Source organism: Perca flavescens, chromosome 6 (genome assembly GCF_004354835.1).
Source record: "Perca flavescens isolate YP-PL-M2 chromosome 6, PFLA_1.0, whole genome shotgun sequence".
Classification (NCBI taxonomy): domain Eukaryota; kingdom Metazoa; phylum Chordata; class Actinopteri; order Perciformes; family Percidae; genus Perca; species Perca flavescens.
In genome coordinates this window covers 22,985,044-23,004,548 of record NC_041336.1, presented here as the reverse complement: position 1 = coordinate 23,004,548, position 19,505 = coordinate 22,985,044, and the positions used below count along the sequence as shown (strand labels likewise).

General features: G+C 38.3%; 1 protein-coding gene across 3 annotated transcripts in view; it reads right to left on the bottom strand.

The window, feature by feature from the left end:
• Positions 1 to 10,503: 10,503 nt before the first annotated feature.
• Positions 10,504 to 19,505, bottom strand: part of ptprub (protein tyrosine phosphatase receptor type Ub) — a 158,254-nt gene continuing 149,252 nt past the window's right edge. For all 3 annotated transcript variants that reach the window (XM_028580051.1, XM_028580052.1, XM_028580053.1), the window contains 4 exons: positions 17,306 to 17,431; positions 15,215 to 15,372; positions 13,289 to 13,424; positions 10,504 to 13,178 (listed from right to left, as the gene is read on the bottom strand). In XM_028580051.1, the coding sequence (XP_028435852.1) occupies positions 13,116 to 13,178; positions 13,289 to 13,424; positions 15,215 to 15,372; positions 17,306 to 17,431 (483 nt within the window). In that variant the 3' untranslated portion in view covers positions 10,504 to 13,115. The remainder of the gene's footprint in view (positions 13,179 to 13,288; positions 13,425 to 15,214; positions 15,373 to 17,305; positions 17,432 to 19,505) is intronic.

Sequence of the window (19,505 nt, the reverse complement as noted above, 5' to 3'; positions counted from 1 at the left end):
GGAGTGCTTGGTATTGCTGTTAAAGTCTAATAGCCAGAGTAGGCTGGCTGTAACAATATGTAGTGTTAAGGTGGCCTCCACTGAGGATGCTGTTCTCTCCACTGTGAGTGACACAACAACATCAAAAACATGTCTCTGCAAGGCATGTCATGACCCTGTCACCCGGGTCACACAGCAGAGCAGACAGCTGACAAGAGGGCAGGCAAGGTCTCCACTCCAGCAGCTGTCAGAGTCTCTCACCTGATATAGAACAGGTAGAATACAGTGAGAGACAAAAAAGGACATGGGAGGCTAAAAAGGAAACAGGAAGGTGGGGGTGATAAAGAGAAAGTTTACAAAAAAGGGAAACAGATGGTTGGAGAAAAAGGTGAAGAGACATAAAAAACAGGACAGAAAAGGAAATTGCAAGAACAAAAGTGAAACTGATAAAAGGCTGCAATGAAGAAAAAAAGTAGCAAGACAGTCAAACAGGGCTATGCATTATTCTGTTGTTATCGTGTCTGACAGGAGTTTCTGAATACCTTTTTTTCCGCAAGGAGGTATTCTTCCGCTACAGACAACCTGTGAAATTAAATACTGAAGAGTTCATATCTGCATGTGAGTAGATCCGAGGCACGGCCTACATGACACGACAGCATAATCCCCAGTGCTCTGTGGTCCAGGCACATTATTAAATGGAAACGCTATGGAGAGAGATGAAGAGAAAAAGTTCTTTTCTCCCTCTAATTATGTTTGAAGGTAGTGAAAGACAAGAACATGACACCGACAGTTGCTCTCTCTACGCAAGAGACAAGACTCTTAATTCCAGATACCAATTTACTGTCTCACTGACCTGCAGGGAAATTGGTAAAAGTAAAACCAGTATGTCTCTCAGGTGTAGCAATCACAGGGGGTGAAAGGACAGCCCAGTTTGCCATATTTCATTGAATGAGCAGATGCAAAATGAAAAAATGCTCCCAGAATACAATGTGAAATAAAATATTATGCCAATAAAATTAGAAATAGCAATAGTTTGACAATTTGGGAGATACTCTTATCAGCTTTTTTAAAGTTAATGAGAAGATCAACACCACTCATATTTCTGCAAAAGGCAAAAGCTGGTTAACTTAGCTTAGCATAAAGACTTGAAACAGTTAGTGAAACATAGTATAGTATGTCGTGAAAACTATAAAAAAAGGTCATTGCATAGTATGTCATAAAAAATATTTTAAAAAAAGAAGTCATAGTGTAATAGGGTACAGGTATGTCATCAACATATAAAAATGTGTATGTCATAAATAATATCATGAAAAGTAGTAAAGTATGTCATAAGGAAATGTGGAAAAATAGTTGCCGGGTTAGCTTGGTTGGTAGAGCACATATGGAGAGATATATTCCAGATGCAGAAGGTCTAGGGTTTGACTCTGACCTGGGATAGTTTGCGTCTTCCCCATCTCTCTCCCTTTTCATGTCTAGCTGTCCTATAAATTACAGGTGGAAATGCTCAAAAAATAATCTTATTATATATTATGACTTAGTATATATATATATATAGTCATAATATAGTATGTCATAAAAAAAATCATGAAAAGTCATAGCATAGTATGTCATTTAAAATATCATTAAAAGTCATAGTATAGAATGTCATAAAAAAATAATAAAAAGTCATAGTATAGTTTGTAAAAGAAAGTCTGGAAGCACATGCAAACTCCACACAAAAAAGGCCTAGCCTGGACTGGGGATTGAACTAAGGGTAAAAGCGTGCAGTAAATACCTGCTGGTGCTATTTGGAGCAGTGCTAACCACTGAGTCACCGTGCCACTAAATGAACTACTTTGAAAACAGTCATAGTATAGTATGTTGAAAAAAGCCATTCAAAAGTCATAGTATAGTATATTGAAAAAACGTGATAAAAAAGTCATAGTATAGTATGTCAAAAAAAGACATAGTATAGTATGTCAAAAAATGTCATAAAAAAGTAATTGTATAGTATGTCTTAAAAAGTCAAAGTATAACATGTTGCATAAAGTGAGTGATAAATAAGTCATAGTATAGTATGTGGAAAAAAGTCACAAAAAACTCAAACCGAAAAGGTTAGTCAGGACCTGGTATTGACCCAGGTGTTAATTGCAGCAAGGTTGGCCACTGCACCACGGTGACACCAGATTTAAAGTTTTAAAAACATTTATTGCATATTATGTCAAAAAAGTGATAAAAAAGTCAAATTACATCATGTCAAAAAAGTGATAAAAAAGTCATAGTATAGGATGTCAAAAAAATGTCATGTGTCATGCACCTGTGTGATTACCTGTCCCCACCACTATGTGTTGCACCTGTGTCTCAATGTCTCCCCTGTCTTGTGTATTTAAGTTCAGTCTTTCCTTTACTCCTGTGCAAGATTGTCTGTTTCCCTTGTGTGCAGCCTTCCAGCGTTTTTTTTCCTGTTTCCCGTATTCCTGCGTTCCGGTTTCCCCTTGGATTTTTGACCATTGCCTGTTTTTTTGGATTCCCCTTTGCCTGTTGTTTTCTGGACACTGTTGCATGTAAGTTTTATTAGCGTGCTAATAAAACCATTGTATTTTACTCACCTGAGTTGTGCATTTGTGGGTCCATTTCCTGGTGTGCGTGATAAGTATAGTTTATCGAAAACTGATTTAAAAAGTCATAGTATAGCATGTAAAAAAATGTCATAGTATGTTGAAAAAAGTGATAAACAAGTCATAGTTTATAGTATGTCGAAAAAAGTAATTAAATAGTCATGGTATAAAATGTTGAGAAAAGTCATGGTATAGCTGTGAAAAAAAGAAATTTAAAGTCCTAGTGAAGTACGTCAAGGACTTGGTATGAACCAGGAGCCTCAGTCCCTGCTTTCTGGTGTTGATTCAGCAAAGGTGTCTACTGCACCACGGTGACACCAGATACAATCTGAAAATATTTATAGCATAGTATGTCAAAAAAAGTTATAAAAAAAAGTCATAGCATGTTGGAAAATGGCATAGTATAGCATGTCGAAATAAACTCATAGTATAGGATGTTTCGAAAAAATGTCATATTATAGCATGTCGAAAAAAATGGCATAGTGTAGCATGTTGAAAAAAGTGACAAATAAGTCACAGTATAGCATGTCGAAAATTTTTATTAAAAAGTCATAGTATAGTATGTCGAAAAATTTAATGAAAAGTCATAGTATAGCATTTCGAAAAAAGTGATGACAAAGTCATAATATAGTATGTTGAGAAAAGTCATAATATAGCATATCGACAAAAAGGTATAAAAAAGTCATAGTATAGTATGTTGGAAAATGTCATAGTATAACATTTCGAAAAAAGTGACAAAAAAGGCATAGTATAGCATGTCGAAAAATATCATAGTATAGCATGTTGACAAACGTGACAAAAAAGTCATAGGGTAGTATGTCGAAAAATGTCATAAAAAGTCATAGCAGAGCATGTTGAAAAATGTCATAGTATAGCATGTTGAAAAAAGTCATAGTATTGAATGTCAAAAAAATGTCCTAGTATAGGATGTCAAAAAAAATTCATAGCATAGCATTTCAAAAAATGTCATAGAATAGTGTGTCAGAAAAAGTCATAAAAAAGTCATACTTATAGTATGTAGAAAAAAATAATAAAAAAAGACATACTAGAGCATGTCAAAAAAAGTGATTTAAAGTCATAGTGTAGTATGTCGAATAAAATCCGGAAGAACTCGTAAACGCAAAATTCTACTCAAATGTCATGACCTGGACTTAAACCAGGAGACAGATAGCCAGCTCTTGCTTTCTGTTGTTCATTGTAACAAGGTTGACCACTGCACCACAGTGACAACAGATGCAATGTCTTGAAAACATTTATAGCATAGTATGTTGAAAAAGGTGATTAAAAAAGTAGTATGTAGAAAAACAAAATCATAAAAAGACAGTGTAGTATGTTGCATAAAGTGATAAGTAAGTCATATATGTCGAAAAATGTCATAGTATAGCGTGTTGGGAAAAGTCATTAAAAAGTCATAGTATAGTATGTTGAAAAAAGTCATAGTATTGAATGTTGAAAAAATGTCATAGTATAGCATATCAAAAAAAGTGATAACAAAATCATAGCATAGCATGTCAAAAATGTCATAGTATCGCATGTTGAAAAAAGTCATAGTATAGGATGTTGAAAACTGGCATAGTATAGCATGTCAATAAAAGTGACAAAAAAGTCATAGTATCGTATGTCGAAAAAAGTGATTTAAACTCATAGTGTAGTATGTCGAATAAAATCAAATCTTGCAAACTCCACTCAAGTGGATATTCAGGACCTGGTTTTGAACCAGGAGCCAGAGACTCCATTACAGATTGCTGGTATTAATTGCAGCAAGAATAATGTCATAGTCATTGTCGGAAAAAGTGATGAAAAAGTCATAGTATATAGTATGTCGAAAAAAAAGTCATAAAAAGATAGTATAGTATGTCGCATAGTGTGATAAGTCATAGTATTTTATGTCAAAAAATGTCATAATATGTTGAAAAAACGGCTAAAAAAGTCATAGTATAGTATGTTGCATAAAGTGATAGGTAAGTCATTGTTAAGATAGCGGTTCCGACCCAGAACACAGAGATACAACACGAGACAGAGACAGAGTAACGAGTTCAAGTTGTTTTAATGAAAGTCTGTAGGCTTCTTAGTGAGATCAAGGACAGCATCCGAGCGTGGAAGGTGGTAAAGGTCAGAGCAGGGAGGAGCGGGCAGAACAGCAGATCACGGCAGGGAATGCAGCAGGTCTTGAACGGGGTCTGAACAGAGGAACAGGTTATCAAACAGGAGCAACTAGCAACAACAAGGAACCACAAACAAAGAATACTGAGCCAAGTTACCACACTGATGGATGTAACGATCTGGCGCCGATGGGGAGATCAGCCCGGGAATAAGTACTGCATGTCGAAAAAAAGTCATGAAAAGACAAAGTATAGTAATGTCGCATAAAGTGATAAGTAAGTTATAGCATAGTATGTTGAAGAAAGTCATAATATAGAATGTTGAAAAAAATGATAAAAAATTCATAGTATAGTATGTTGACAAGAAAAATGTCATAAAAAAGTCTTAGTATGGTATGTCGAAAAAGTCATAGCATATAATGTCGAAAAAAAGTGATAAAACAGTCAAAGTATAGTATGCCACATAAAGTGATAAATCAATCAAATATAGTATTTCGAAAAAAAGTCATAATATAGAATGTCAAAAAAAAGGGATAAAAAAAGTTATAGTATGTCGGAAAAAAAGTCATAAAAAAGTCATAGTGTAGTATGTCGCATTAAGTGATAAATAAGTCATAGTACAGTATGTCAAAAAAGTCATAGTATAGTATGTCAGAAAATGTGATGAAAGTCATAGTATATTATGTGGAATAAAATCTGGAAGAAGTTGCAAACGTAAAAGTAATTGTATACTATATAAATAAAATATATCATAAAAATGTCCATAAAAAATGTGTCCTAAAAATGTCATAGCATGCCATTACAGTGTTGTAAAAATGTCATAATATGGTATGTCATTAAAAAAGTGAAAGTATACAGTAGTAAGTTACATTAAAAGTCATAGTAGTGTAAATAACCTATACATATATATATAATCTATATGTGACCTATTTTTTTGTTTGCTGAAAACAGCTGCCTGCTTCTGGAAACAATTTTGATGAAAGCAGTGAGACTGAAACAAAGCATTACGTTTAAGGGCCAGAATATCAATGCCAAACTTTCTGTAGTGCTGTGGGGAACTGAAGGGTAGGGGTCCAGTTCTCTGTGGGTTTGTTATTACGAGCAACCTCTTTCACATACTGTACAAGTACTCATGCAATCCAATGAAAGTTTAGAAATATTTATTTTAAGGCTTTTTTTTTTATAGCACAGGCTCTACACTTTATCATAATGAATTAGCTGCAGGCTGTGATTGGGCCCTTTTTGTGCCAATGTGTGTGTTGGCTAATTGAGCAACAATAAAAACAGAATAGTTGTAGAGTTACATATTTTTGTTAAGTATTTGCTTGAGTTGCATCTGTTAGCTTAGAAAGTTTCCCCCCCCCCCCCCCCAGGTGCAAATCAAACAGTACATCAAATATAGTAATGTTCTTAATAAGACAAATGAGAGTGATTGCAAGCATGCTATGAGTGTGACTATTATCCATAAACTGAGGCACTAAATGAAACAAGGACGGGCAACATTTTCATTCAGGTATGCAGAGAAGTGTTTTCTCAACTAGTGTAACATTACTCAGCCATGGCAGAAATAATATAGGTTGCAGCCAGCGGGCTGCATGAACCGGAGGATGCAGGGCTCCTGGGATGTCAGGGGGAGGACTGGGGTTACAGCATCCGTCTGCTGTGGAAGAGAGATGAGAGAGGACGACTGTTGTTGTCCCCGAGGTTAATGTAGTACTAGCTATCAGTTGCACAACTGTCCTCCCGTGGCTGCATCTATTTCAACAAGTCCTGGAGGAGAAAAGGGAAAAAAGACGAACAGAATGAGGGAGATAAAGATGGGAGGGAGGAGGGACAAGAGAGAGGTGGATGAAACAGTGAGTTAAAGAGTAAGAACCTGGAAAATAAACACTTAGGACGGGAAGTCTTTGCTTTGTTGTTTTTAAGTGCCTTGAAAGTTGATAGCAGGTTTCATTCTCCTGTCTTTGAATTAATGATTTAAAGAACACAAAACACAAATACAAATACAAATACAAAGGCAGAAATCAACACTTAACAGACTCAACTGCAGACATGTTATTATCATCTGTCTCTTACACAGGTGCTTCCAGCTAAAAGAAAGGCCTACAATTTTGTTTATTTACTATTTATTTAGTCACCTAAGATCTACGTGCTGTAGCTGCCGTGTGCCTGGATAATTGTGAGAATTTATTATTTTCAAAAGCAACAAAGGGGAATGTTACACTTTATTATTTTTCTCATTGTTTGTTCACTACCCTTAAAGGAAATCAAAAAGGCTTCTGTTTTCGTTGAAGTTTTGTCAAGGATCACAATGAAGTATGATTGATGTTAGTCGTCGCTTGCAGACCCATTTTTCTGCTCTAAATAAACTGAAGGATAAATCCAGTTGCTAAGCCAGTCCCTCAAAGGCCTGACCTTTTGATAAGCCCATCTCTCAAATTTATGGCAGATGGAGATGCTTTATTGCCACAGCCTAGAAATGGTTCATGTTGACATAAGATCATTTACAAGCTTCTTCCCAGAACTCTCAAGGCTCAACATCTCTATATGTGTACTAACAACGAGAGATTATCCTTGGGGCAAAATAACTTCAGCTTCACCTGAGATTGTAATGTTATCAAGAGAAGGGTGGTAGAGACAGATTTTCTGCTGAAATCTTAAGAACTATGACTTCCCAAACTTTATTCTTTGCTTTCCCCTGGATTTCACAGCTCCCCTCTGCCCTGTTTTATTTTACAGTGGCCATTTCATGCCAACCATTTTGTTTCCCTTCACTGGCTTAATTCAGCTGTTGAATTTAAGGCCACAAAATGATACAGGTCAAAGCATCCTAAGTTAAAGGTGCCTGGTGTCCGTGGTGGAGGCAAACTACTGTGAGGTTCAAAACAGCAAAAGGTGAGTGTGATAAAGAGAAAATGGACGGTAAAGTCACTCGTGTGTCCTCTGATTCTGGTTATCTGTCTCTGGCTTCTTGTTTGCCTGAGTGATCCAGCCTGGAACAATCAGGAGCTCCCTCTCTTCCCCACGTTCATGTGAACCATGACTTTAACTGAACTGAGAGTACACTGCTGAGATAAGGGCTCCAGTCAGACAGGCCGTGGCAATGGAACCAGTGAGGAAACATGGTGGACAGAGCCATCTGGCCAGCTTCTCTCTGTCTTCGCTCTGCTGAGCACAAAGCCGGAGCCACCTGTCTTGTCTGCTTCTGCACTATCCGAAGTTGAGCTGGATGGTAAGACAAGATAATGTGCATGTTCATATTTCACCTTGTGCATCTTATAAAAGAAATGCACAGATAGAGGAGAGGAATTTCTCCTCAGAGAATAGCAGTCCGTTTACAAATCTTTTATGCTTCTAAGAAATCATTTAATACATGGATCCAGATCTTTCTCCCTTTTTTGTAAAAGCTTCTCAAACTATTTACATGCCATGTTAAAGGATATGCATCTATTTTTTCTTCTTATTGACTGGGGCTTAGGCAAGGTCACCCGCAAAAGCTTGTGTGACAATATTCTCCCAGAGAATATTGGATTTTATCTTCATCTATTAGCAAAGCATTTGGCATGAAAGAAGAACCGCTTAATATTTAGTAAGATACACCACTGTACTTTGAAGCATAACATTCGGCCAATGCTAAAACCTTCCAGGACGTTAACAGCCTGTATCAATGTCTCTGTAGCTATTTGGAAACAAGTGAGCACACTTTTTAGAGCAATGATTCCCAACCTAAGGTACTTGTGTCCCAGAGGGTACCGCTGCAGTTGCTAGGGGGTAGATCAGGCATAGATGCAAAGATTGTGGAGTATGATATCCAAATACTTGTGTTTAGGGTGGGACCTTTCACCACCATAACTAAGTTCAAACACCTTAGACCTATGCGTTGCCATCGCAAGTGCATGCAATTGAGTTAGTAAACTAGCAATTGGCAAAATGTAGTTGATGAATGGTTTAACAGGTTAGCTATTAGAGAATATACCATCTGTAATAACGAGCCACAAGTAATGGATATAATTAATTAATAAACAGGTGAAATATTTAGCTAGAAGTAACTGGTAGTTGGCTGACAGTAACAGTAACAGTAAAATCAAAGGTTAACTGATCAAAATAGTTAGCTTCAAGTAATAAATGAATGGTTGAAATAGCTGAAAAAGTTTGGAAAACTTTAGGAAAGTAGTTGAGTCTTACTTAAATCAGATGTTTTTTAATGTGTTATTATTACTACAGTGACCTTGCATATACTAGGGTTTAAAGAAATTTGTGCTATTCCTTAGAAATTCTTATGAGGAACTGAGGAATAGCTTGTGAAGATATCCCATTTTGTGTTGACTTTCAGTCTTGTCTTATTCATTCATTTTTTGTTTAACGTATCATCAAATACAACCGCAAAATGTGTTTTTTTTTCTATATTTCTTTAACCACAGAATCCTTGTGTGCTTGTTTCGTAGAGGACAGTAAATGACTTCTTAGCCTACCTAAATTGTCAATTTTGCCCCTCTCTGGACTTAATGTCAGTTTTTGTTTAGGAAGATTTTAGAAGCTCAATTTTTATTTCATTATTGTCTTGTGTTCAAAAAAAAAAAAAAAAAATTCCAAGGGGCCTAAAGCAACTGCTTATAACGCTTAATAATTAGCTAAAGTTAATGAATGAATTGTTACTAAAATTAATGATATAACTGAAATAATTAGCTAAATGGTCACACAGAAAAGGTTGGAAACCACTATTTTAGTGGAGTTACCAGCCATAGCTCACCATTCTTCCTTACATCATTTGACACTGCAAGCTGTCGGCCCTCACTGCCGTTTTACAGAAACACCACGAGAGCGTATCTAGTGCTAGACTCACCAGGGAGACCGGAGAGAATGCTGACATCCATCGAGCCCGTCAGTGGAGGAATATAAGACAGGAAGCCCAGAGAGAAAAGACAAAACCCAGTTGAATCTTGGCCTCATGATAAGTTTCCTTGCACATAGCAGCCATTACACCATCAGAATGAAATGATAAGATTCCAATTACCCTCTAATTTAAACCACCAGTCAAATTTGAGTGGGAAAGGATGATGGAGCCTGTCGCTAAGGATTTTATATACTTTTCTGCAGGTGAAAAGGAAATTGAGAAAATCTTGCAGATTGAAATAGGGTCGTGTAAATGACCTGCCTGCATGAAAAAGCTCCTTATCTATGTCACGTTAAATCTATAATGCAATCTCGCTCTCATCTACAGAGCACTTGCACACACTCTTTTAGCACATCTGAAAGCTTGTTGTTAAGATTAATTAATCTCCAAACAATCTAAAAGGTGAATCCATATGGCCTACATTTTCTTAAACCCAACAGTAAGGGGTCTTGTCCTCTAATTAATCTGGCATGTCCCTCTGCTAAACACTGGATCAGTTTGCAGGACTGCTGCATTATTCAACATAGCCGTGGGTGAGAGAGGAAGTCTGTGGTCTGGAGTCACCTTACTCTGGGCAGAGCGGCAAAGCGAGAGAGACGGAGAAGGATGAGACGGAGAAATGAAAGTAACGGAAGAGGAATTGAGGATGGGGGAGGTGAAAAAAATAAGGTGAGGGATTAAAAAGAGGGGATAGATCAAATGATCGATGTAGCTCAAGGCAAAGGGAACTGCTAAAAGACCACATCCGTACGAGAAACCGCAGGAGGGTCAGAGGCTTGTAGACAGGAAGTCCGTGTCCAGCTTTCAGTTCTCTGCTTCTGCTGACAAATCAATCATGAAACCACACAGACTTTAAGATGTGTATGCATTTTTGACAGAACACTCAATGATTGAACTTGACAACACATCTTTTTTTTTTCCCCTTCTTTTATTGTTGATCGCTGTTATTCTTCAGAACAAACCCCTTTCCCCGACCTCAAAATACATCTGTCTCCTCCGTCTTTCTCTCATTAAATACACACCTTGCCCCACAAATACAACGGTCATGTTGTACCATCGGTACACACAGAAACACACATGTGAAATCAACGGTACTCTCAGGGCAGTCGCCGGCGCTCTGAAAGCAGTCATGATAAAAAGCTTTGGAATGGTAAAAATGGTTAAAAGTACAATGCTCATACAGTCGTGGCTGCTGGAAAACAGCGGTTGAATAGATGACGCGGATTGTGATATTCTGAAATTAATTAAATGAAATACAAAGCAGACAATGGATTCATACATGCTTTGACAGACCTGTTTTACTCAGAGCTCTGGAATGAACACAGCGAGATTCGGCTTATACTCGGCTGTTAAAAGTTCTGCCAATAAACTCACAAAATGGCCATTTACAACACATTCACCTCCATGGTTATGTAGTACTGTACTGTACGGCTTTACTCTCGGCAAACATATAGTATATTATTCACATAGTATTCACATAACATAATATACATCTGTATGTACACATTCCTTCCAACATCGAGAAAAAGTGTCCAGGCACTTCCTCCAGTGATCCTGGGTTAGATCGCTGTAGCTACCTCATTCTCCATCCTCCTCAAAAACAAGCTGCTCTATCAGTGAACCTGTGGGAGCCTGGTGATGTTGGTATATTGTTAGATTCCTCACATATTCTGGCACTCCCACCTGAACCAGACTGTGAGCTGCGAACTAGCAGTAGAGTTCGCCTAGCTGCCATTTCTCAGTTTCTGTGGGCTTCAAGGTGTCTCTCTTTGTTTATTAGGGCAGGTCTTGGAGTGATACACTTTACCGCCCTTCTTGAAAACCTACACTTAAAGGATTTTCAGGAGATATGGTGGAGCATAACATATTTTGAAGGGTAATAATGGAGTGTAGAATAGATCATTTCTTGCTTCTCGGACAAAATGTTAAGAAAAATACAAAGAGAATTGCTTCCTGGGTCATTTTAGAGGCTGACTTAGATCCCTATGTGTATCACACATGCCAACCTGCCTGAGTTTCTTCAATTGATTCAGGCATGAACAGTTCCAGTGGTCTCCAGGCATTGGCTGGGCCTGGTCGGTGAAAAACAATGGATTTCGTTTATCAGGTTAGTGATATAAACAGCAGGGCGTGGGGGCAATGTTTCTTACTATTCCTCCTATTCCTATTCCTGTTTAATTTTTATTTCAAGATATTAAAAATGACCTCCATTGTGAAAACACCAATCACCAGCAGTGACACAAAGTAGCATTTTTTTTTCCTCTGCACAATGTTATTGCCCCTTTTTATTTATTTATATTTACTTTATTTATTTAACACCACTAGGAACAACAACGAATATTTATGTCAGAATTGTCAAAATGAAGCTTCCAACCTGACAGCTGGCTTAGCTTGTGGAGACAGTACAACCAAATGCCTCAGACAACAAAGGAGTAAAAGGAGATACATACTCGAACCTGTAACGCAGCACTGAGTTTAGACACTTCACCACGACATTAATGGAACATCATTTTTCACACCACCACTATGGCATGTCAGAACATTTCTAACAACCCACCCCCCCCTTGCTCCTTTTTCTTTCCCGCTGGGTATAAAATACAAACAATCACTTTGGAGCGAGAAGATTAGCTGATGCAGTACATACTGTTTGTTTGTAGGCATATATCAACATGAAGCAGTAGAGCAAAGTAAAGAGAGGAGTCAAGTCAGTCAATGGGATTGGCACTGTGACAGTAATGAGACGGGAATCTTTAGTGGCGGTACCAGGCCCAGTGCTGTGGTCCCTGGCAACTTCCACCTATAGCACACATGGTAATCCAGCACAAACATGGCAAAATACAACACATTGCACTACTGTACAGTTTCTGCATCAATACTGCTGAGGACTGGGCGGATCTATCATAATGCTGTAGGTCTCTTGTTAAAATCTCTTGTTGCTGTTTGTACACCAGTATGACAACCTTTCAGATCTATTCAGTGATTCGAATAAATCTGTCCTATCATCAGAGAATAAGGCAGTTTATGGTATGGTAGATAAGTCATGCCACAACCACAGTGGATTGCTGTTGTATGTAGCTCTTGAGAAAGAAGAAAATGCTTCCACGTTTAGATAATTCTGCTGTAACTCTGGAATATTCATCCAGCCCCCTCGCTGTTTGAATGAAACGATGAAACACAGCCAAGGTGACCCTTCTTCAAAATAGACAGGGTCCATTTTGTAGCTCAGACTGTTGTTTTGCTGCTACAGAAACCCTTAGCACAAAAGAGCTTTAGGCCAGAGCCAAAGAGGACCAAGAAAAGCACAAAAAATATCAAAAGAGATAAACATCACCAACAAGGAGGAAATCACAGCTGTACATTAAAGGTTAAAAGTTAGAACCTTGACCATGTTTTTTATTTTTTTCTCCTCTCCTTCCTTCACAGTCCTTTCAATGCCAAGTCCGTAGGTCCAAACATTAAAGTTGAGGGGTCACTGGGTGGCCTTAAAATCGAATCTCCAGCAGATGGTATAGCGCCGGCGCCGCTGTGGTAAACATTTGGTTGCTATCTACCTTCAAAGCAGTCCAAGTACTCCAAAACAAGGTCATAGCAGAATCGATACTGGTCCTGAGGAAAAATGCAATATTCTTTAATTAAAAAGTGAAAACACAAGAATAATCATAGAGAGATTATTGGAACTTACAACCACAGTTTTATTTATTTACAGACTCTCTTACCAGGGACTCCACCATGTTGGGTTTGCAGTTGCGTAGAGTTTTGACAGCATAGAAGATATCCACCATGTTCTGGTACTGGATCATCTCAAGGAGAATGTTGCAGGCACAGAAGGTTCCACTGCGACCACCACCGTTACTGCAGAGAGGAAGACGTGTTTAAAAAAAATAAACATCTTAGCTTATCTTTTTCATTTGATTTACAATTCAGTGTTTATTCTTTAATGCTGTATTTTAGCTAGAAGCGTGGCTGTAGGGATGGCAATGGAAAGAAATGTCAATTGGTCAGTCCACCACTTTGGTCCAGATATTTGAAATTTATGTCATATATCTTGACAAATATTCAATGGATTGCCATAAAAACATGTACAGACATTCATGTTCCCCAGAGGATGAATCCCAATGACTTTGGTGACCTCCTGACATTTCCTCTAGTTCCATTTCCTCTAGTTCCACCATGACGTTGACATTTTTTAGTTTTTGATAAAATGTCTCTTCAACTGTTGGATGGATTGCCATTCATGTTCCCCTCAGGGTGCACTTTAACAACTTTGGTTTGGATACCCTGACATCAGAGTATTAGCTTTGCAATTGTGAGCATGTTCGCAGGCTGATGTTAGCTTTAGCTTAACGCACCACTGTGTCTAAGTACAGCCTCATAGAGCCTCTAGCATGGCTGTAAACTAGTCTTATTGAATGGTTTTAAATTATAATTTGTGCTTTTAAATAGCCTTTGTGTTTGAAATGTGCTATATCATTAAGCTTGCCCTGTTTTGCCTCCCGTTAAGACGCAATTTCGGTTTCAGACCTTGACTGTCAGTATGATGAAATCACAATCCTATCATATTGCATGAACAGCAGAGTGTGTACTGCATATGTACAGTCAATTTCAACATATACAAATATATCTCCATGTCCAGTGGGAGCATCCTAATATGTTTAAGTGTATTTTGGAAGACAACAATACAGTGTAAGCAGGGCAGAATGTGTGTAATCTGATAACCCCGTTTTTGTGTTCATGCTACTTCATGAAAAATTTGATACGGTTCATACAGCATTCGCACACTATATCTTAAAACAGAAATATCGACATGAGAAGAGCTGTAAAGAAGAGACAATTGAGAAATAACAGCACAGTGTGGCATTTCCTCGGAAATATTGTCTTGGTCATCATAAATGAAAGGCAATATCAATAAAACAGTGGAAGACAATCCACTTCTTCTCTCTTGAGACAAATGTGGGGAAGGTGGGCATGGAAGCCTCTGCAGCGTATACAAGCAATATTAAGGTAATCAATCGTCGTCAGTGCTTTGGCAGTCCTGGATTTACTGTAGTGAGAACCATCGCATTCTGTATTAAGCCATAATTGATTTGATCTCCATAATCTCTTTCCTGGTTGTCGTGGGTAACACTGTGTGACAGCGCTGAGTGATGTGCTTTTGGATGTGGGCGGTGGGGATGAACGTGTGATGGGTTGGCAATGAGCTGGACGGCCCATTCATATTCATCAGTGGCTGTGCGCTCCGGGGGCTTAGGACAACAGAGGGGCACACAGCACTACACCACTGCACAGCACATTACACCACAATTTGATTATATACATTATGAAAATACTACCTTGGAAAAGTATTTGGCACTACATCTCATTGCACCAAAACAACACAAAGCATTACATGATTTACCATGTTTTAACATTTTTGTGATACTCTCCTTTGAGAATAACATTTTCGTTAAAATGTCACTCTTTAACATCAGTAATTCCCTGTCTGAGACCTTTTCAGAGAGGATACTGAACATATTTCTGCCTTGTTTGCTTGTCTTTTAATTTACATTGCACTTGGTGGAGAGGGAGTTTTACTTTTTTAATTGTTTAAAATGTGCGGAATTCTGTGGCCGCAGATTGGGTGTGGGATTGTGCAGATTACTCACAGGCAGTGGACAACAGTGCGTCCTTCTCCACACTCCCTCTGCCACTTGTGCACTTGAGCCAGCAGATTGAGGAAAGCCTTCTTGGAGTCGGGAACATCTCGATAAGCCGACCAGCGCAAGAACTGGAACTGACACACCACCAGCTGGCCCTCTTGGAGCTTGGGATGCAACAGAAAACACATGGAATCTGAGTGTACTCGTAGTGTGTGGGTGAGCACGCATGTGCTCTCGTGTTTCTGTGTTGTATTACATTTTCTGGTTGTTTCAGTATTCCTGTGTGCCAGTTAACACCCGTGTTTGAGTGCTCCCCAGGCTGCGTGCTGGCACTCTCAGCTGTGCTCACTCAGCAGACTGACTTTGAGATATATGGGTCTGCAGGTGTAAGCGGGGCCTGGGCTGTGTGTGAGAGAGGTTCCTGTGTGTTCATAACCTTGCCCTGTAGAATATCACCTAATACTTAAGGACCAGTGGAGAACTGTAAGTCATGCAAATTGGGCTGGCAAAGACACCAACGATGCACAGAGGAATTGCCTCAGCGGAGCTGGGATTTACACTATGTACTTTTTTTGTACTTCTCTCATACCCACACATACATATGCTTACATTGCACTTTCTTTGACTTTTACTCCCTACCCTTGTATATCATTGTCACGCAAAGGAAGCATACGCACTAATGCACTGAGAGAGGAGCAGTGAGTGGGAGAGGTGTGTTATTTCTGTGTGATTTGATTTCTCCCATGCTGTGTTAAGTTGCCCTCTCCTAGACAGTGGTTGTGCATGGAGTAGAAAAAAAGGTACCATGGGTAGTGGGGGAAATGACAAGGGCAGTCAACAGAGGAGGTGAGGATGCCAATCAAGAAAGGAAGTTCTGGGCAATGCATGTCGTGCTGCTTCTAATGGCAGAAAGAAAACGCCTTGCATACAGATTTCTTCAATAATTGGGTGACAGTTATCCTGAGCGGAATGCCTGCATGTGCTTATGCAAATTTGCAGGCTTAAACTGTACCTGCATGCACACAATCAGCACAATGAAGTGTGTGAGGTCAAATTGACTTGATTCATACATATGCACACATCTGGAGAATAAAAAGTTGAGAAAAGACCACACTGTCATGCCCTATGCTCCCTCTTCTATGTCCGCTGTCAGTGCCATTCTCTACATGCTAGATACTTTTATTTTGTTTTAAATGTGTGAAAAGGTTTATAAACAAATCAAAAGAGAGTCTGCTTTGACGCTTGAAAAGAGTATCCTTAGACTAAAAATATGGCATGCATTATGATGATGAAAGTCCCCTCTTTAGTATGCCAGCAGGCACCTAAGAGAGGGAAGACGCCTATCTAGGTAATGACAAGAAGAAATTGAAAAAGGGAGAGAGTGACCTTTATTGCATGTATGTTAATGGGCTTTTCTTGCATGTTTTCTATAGAAAGTTCTTATAATATGTATCATCTTATGGAAACTCTGATTTAATTTTCTGGACTGCTGAATATCAAAACAACTTTTGTAGTATTTATAATACAGTCTATGAATACATTGTTTTTTTACTGATGTGCCATTGTGCTCAGTACAAACCGCTAGGCTATATTTTAGAGTGTATTTGTTTTACACTGTATTCATTTGTCTACCCCACCCTGTCCCATCAGGCGTACACTAGGGAAGTGCTATTGTGTATGCATAAGAAAGCAATATAGGCTAAACAATGCACAGGTACACACTGTGTGAAAATATATCATCAAGTGAAACATTCAGCCTTTGAGTTTGCACACATACAAGAAGTTATATAGAAATTCAAATCCTCATCTGAAGGTTTCAGGTACACAGTATTTTTTTATTTAAGTTTTTTTTTTTTTTTTTTTTTTACAGCCAAGTCTATAGTACTTTGACATTGAGAACTTGTGTCAGGTGTTTTTTTTAGATGCACATAACAGCTGGCAGCTCTAAATGTAATGTAGGTAAAATGTCACATCTGAATAACTGGTGAGGACCACAGCTAATGCATTTCTAATGAAGTTCAAGTTATCATTTTGTGAAATACCACTGAGTGGAACAACATGTCCTGTGCAGGCTTTTTCAGAACCGCAATAACTCACCCTTGTGACATTCTTAACCCGAAACAGACGAGTAATGACATCCTCATCTGCTGACATGGACAGAAACTCCACTTCCATAGGCCCGTACTGCTGTAATCCAGGCTCTGGCCAGTACTGAACACACGGCTACAGGTAGAGGGGGAGATAAGAGAGGGGGAAGGGTTATCAGTGATTAAATGTGGCACGTATAGTACCTGTACTCATGCATTCTTCAGTAATTGTGGCCGAAAAAATGCCTTTGCTCTCAAAACATTGGATTATCAAAGAGAAATTAACTTTTGGGTTCAAACAATGAAATTAAGCAAGTACAGTATGTTCACGTAAATGTGTGCATATATGCAGTGGGGGTCTGCATGCCTGCACTGTACATAAAAGAACATAATACAGTTGAAGAGACATGCGGACTGTTAAGTTTGCTGAGTAAGCCAGTGGATGAGGCAAGTAACACTAAAATGTACATCACACAGACGCACAAGTATAATAACAAAAGTGGTGTTAGTGTGTGGTGTTATGGTACCTTACTGGTGTTAATAAGGGGAGAGAAGCAGCGCAGGGAGGGAGAGATGTAATGTGCTTTGAGAGATTGCAACAAGAGGGAGACAGAGTACTCCAGTGCCCTGAATGAACTCATAACAGAGTTTAAAGCGAGATCTCGCAATGAACAACTTTAAGTGACTATAACTCAATTTTCAGGCCAGACCCCAAAGGAGTTTGAATTGCACTGGAAGAAAAGAAATGAAAAACATTTAAAGGGGAGTGGATAAAAAGTGGGATTGAACAGGGGGTACCTACAATTTATTTTCTGTTTTTTATTTTTTTATTACCAGAGACTGCACAGGCTGCTACAAAACAGCATGCAAAAAAAGCCAACACACAAACAAAATTCATACATTTCATGAGCACATCTTACACCATGATTCAAGATTCAATATAACTTATTGACATCGTTCCACAGTTACAAAGCCTGTCAAGGCCCTCAAGGTCAGGTTAGGGGTTTACTGATTTTGACAAATACAGTATCTTTGGTCGGACACCCTCATAACGATTGCAGATAGCAATGTATGAAAAATGTCAGTGTTCAACTGTCTAGCTTGAAGCACATTTCTTTAGTCAGTGAACATTGAGGTGCATTTAGCCAGACAGAATAAAACCAGTTTTTAGCATAACATAAGTTGATTAGTGGCTACCTCTGGAACAACCCTAGATTGGTTGGTTCTATTTGCCAAAAACAACATTTTGCAAATGGTGATTTGTATTTTATCAACTAAACAGTTTACTTGACATTGCAAGGCTTAATTATTAATCAGTTCTGTTCAGTGTTTTTCAAAACACACTGACTTAAATAAGTTGAACACACTACATATTAAAAAAAACCTTTAAACATTTCCTATTTTAAACTAAATACAAACTAGACCCTTTAGAACCAATAGTGCCACAGCTGCTACTTACACTCAATGACTAATTATATCTCCACCAGAGCACTATCCAAGAAACAATGAATAAAATGCTAGGGGCGGTTTAACAACATCTTAGGTAGACCTTGGACAAAGAATATATATATATCATAATTTAAAGTAAGCATCTGCTTCCCAAGGTGATACAATGTAATACATATTTTACATGGTTAATATTGAAAGTTTGACTACACAAAGCTTGTAAATCTTCATGCCTAAAAAACAAAATCTAGATTCTGCATAATGTCTTTGGCTTTCTGTAGGTGTTTTTTGTGATTCACTAGTTATTCATACACATATTAAACATATAGGTTTTAATACAAGGTAATATGAATATACACAAGTACTTGACATTTCCCTTGGCATATTGATGAAAGCTACTACCTAATGCTCCGTGTGCTCTGGAATGTCTGAAGTCTGAACTCAGTGTAGCATTTGACACAATGGATTCAATATTCTTATTTAGAGGTTAAAGTATCTCCAGAACTGTCCTTGATTGGTTTTGTTCAGCATATATTATTGTGTCTGGCAATGGTCTTTTCTCCATGCAGGCAGTGTCCCTGTGTGGTGTACCACAAGGGTCCATTCTAGGGCCAATCTTATTCTCTCCTTTCATGTTTTCCTTAGGCTACAATGAGCATGACATTTCTTATTTCTTTCCATTATTATACTTCTGATATCAAGTCATACCTGTCCCAACGTTGTTGAATTATTCAGCAGCATTACTGTTTATCTGCCATTAAGGA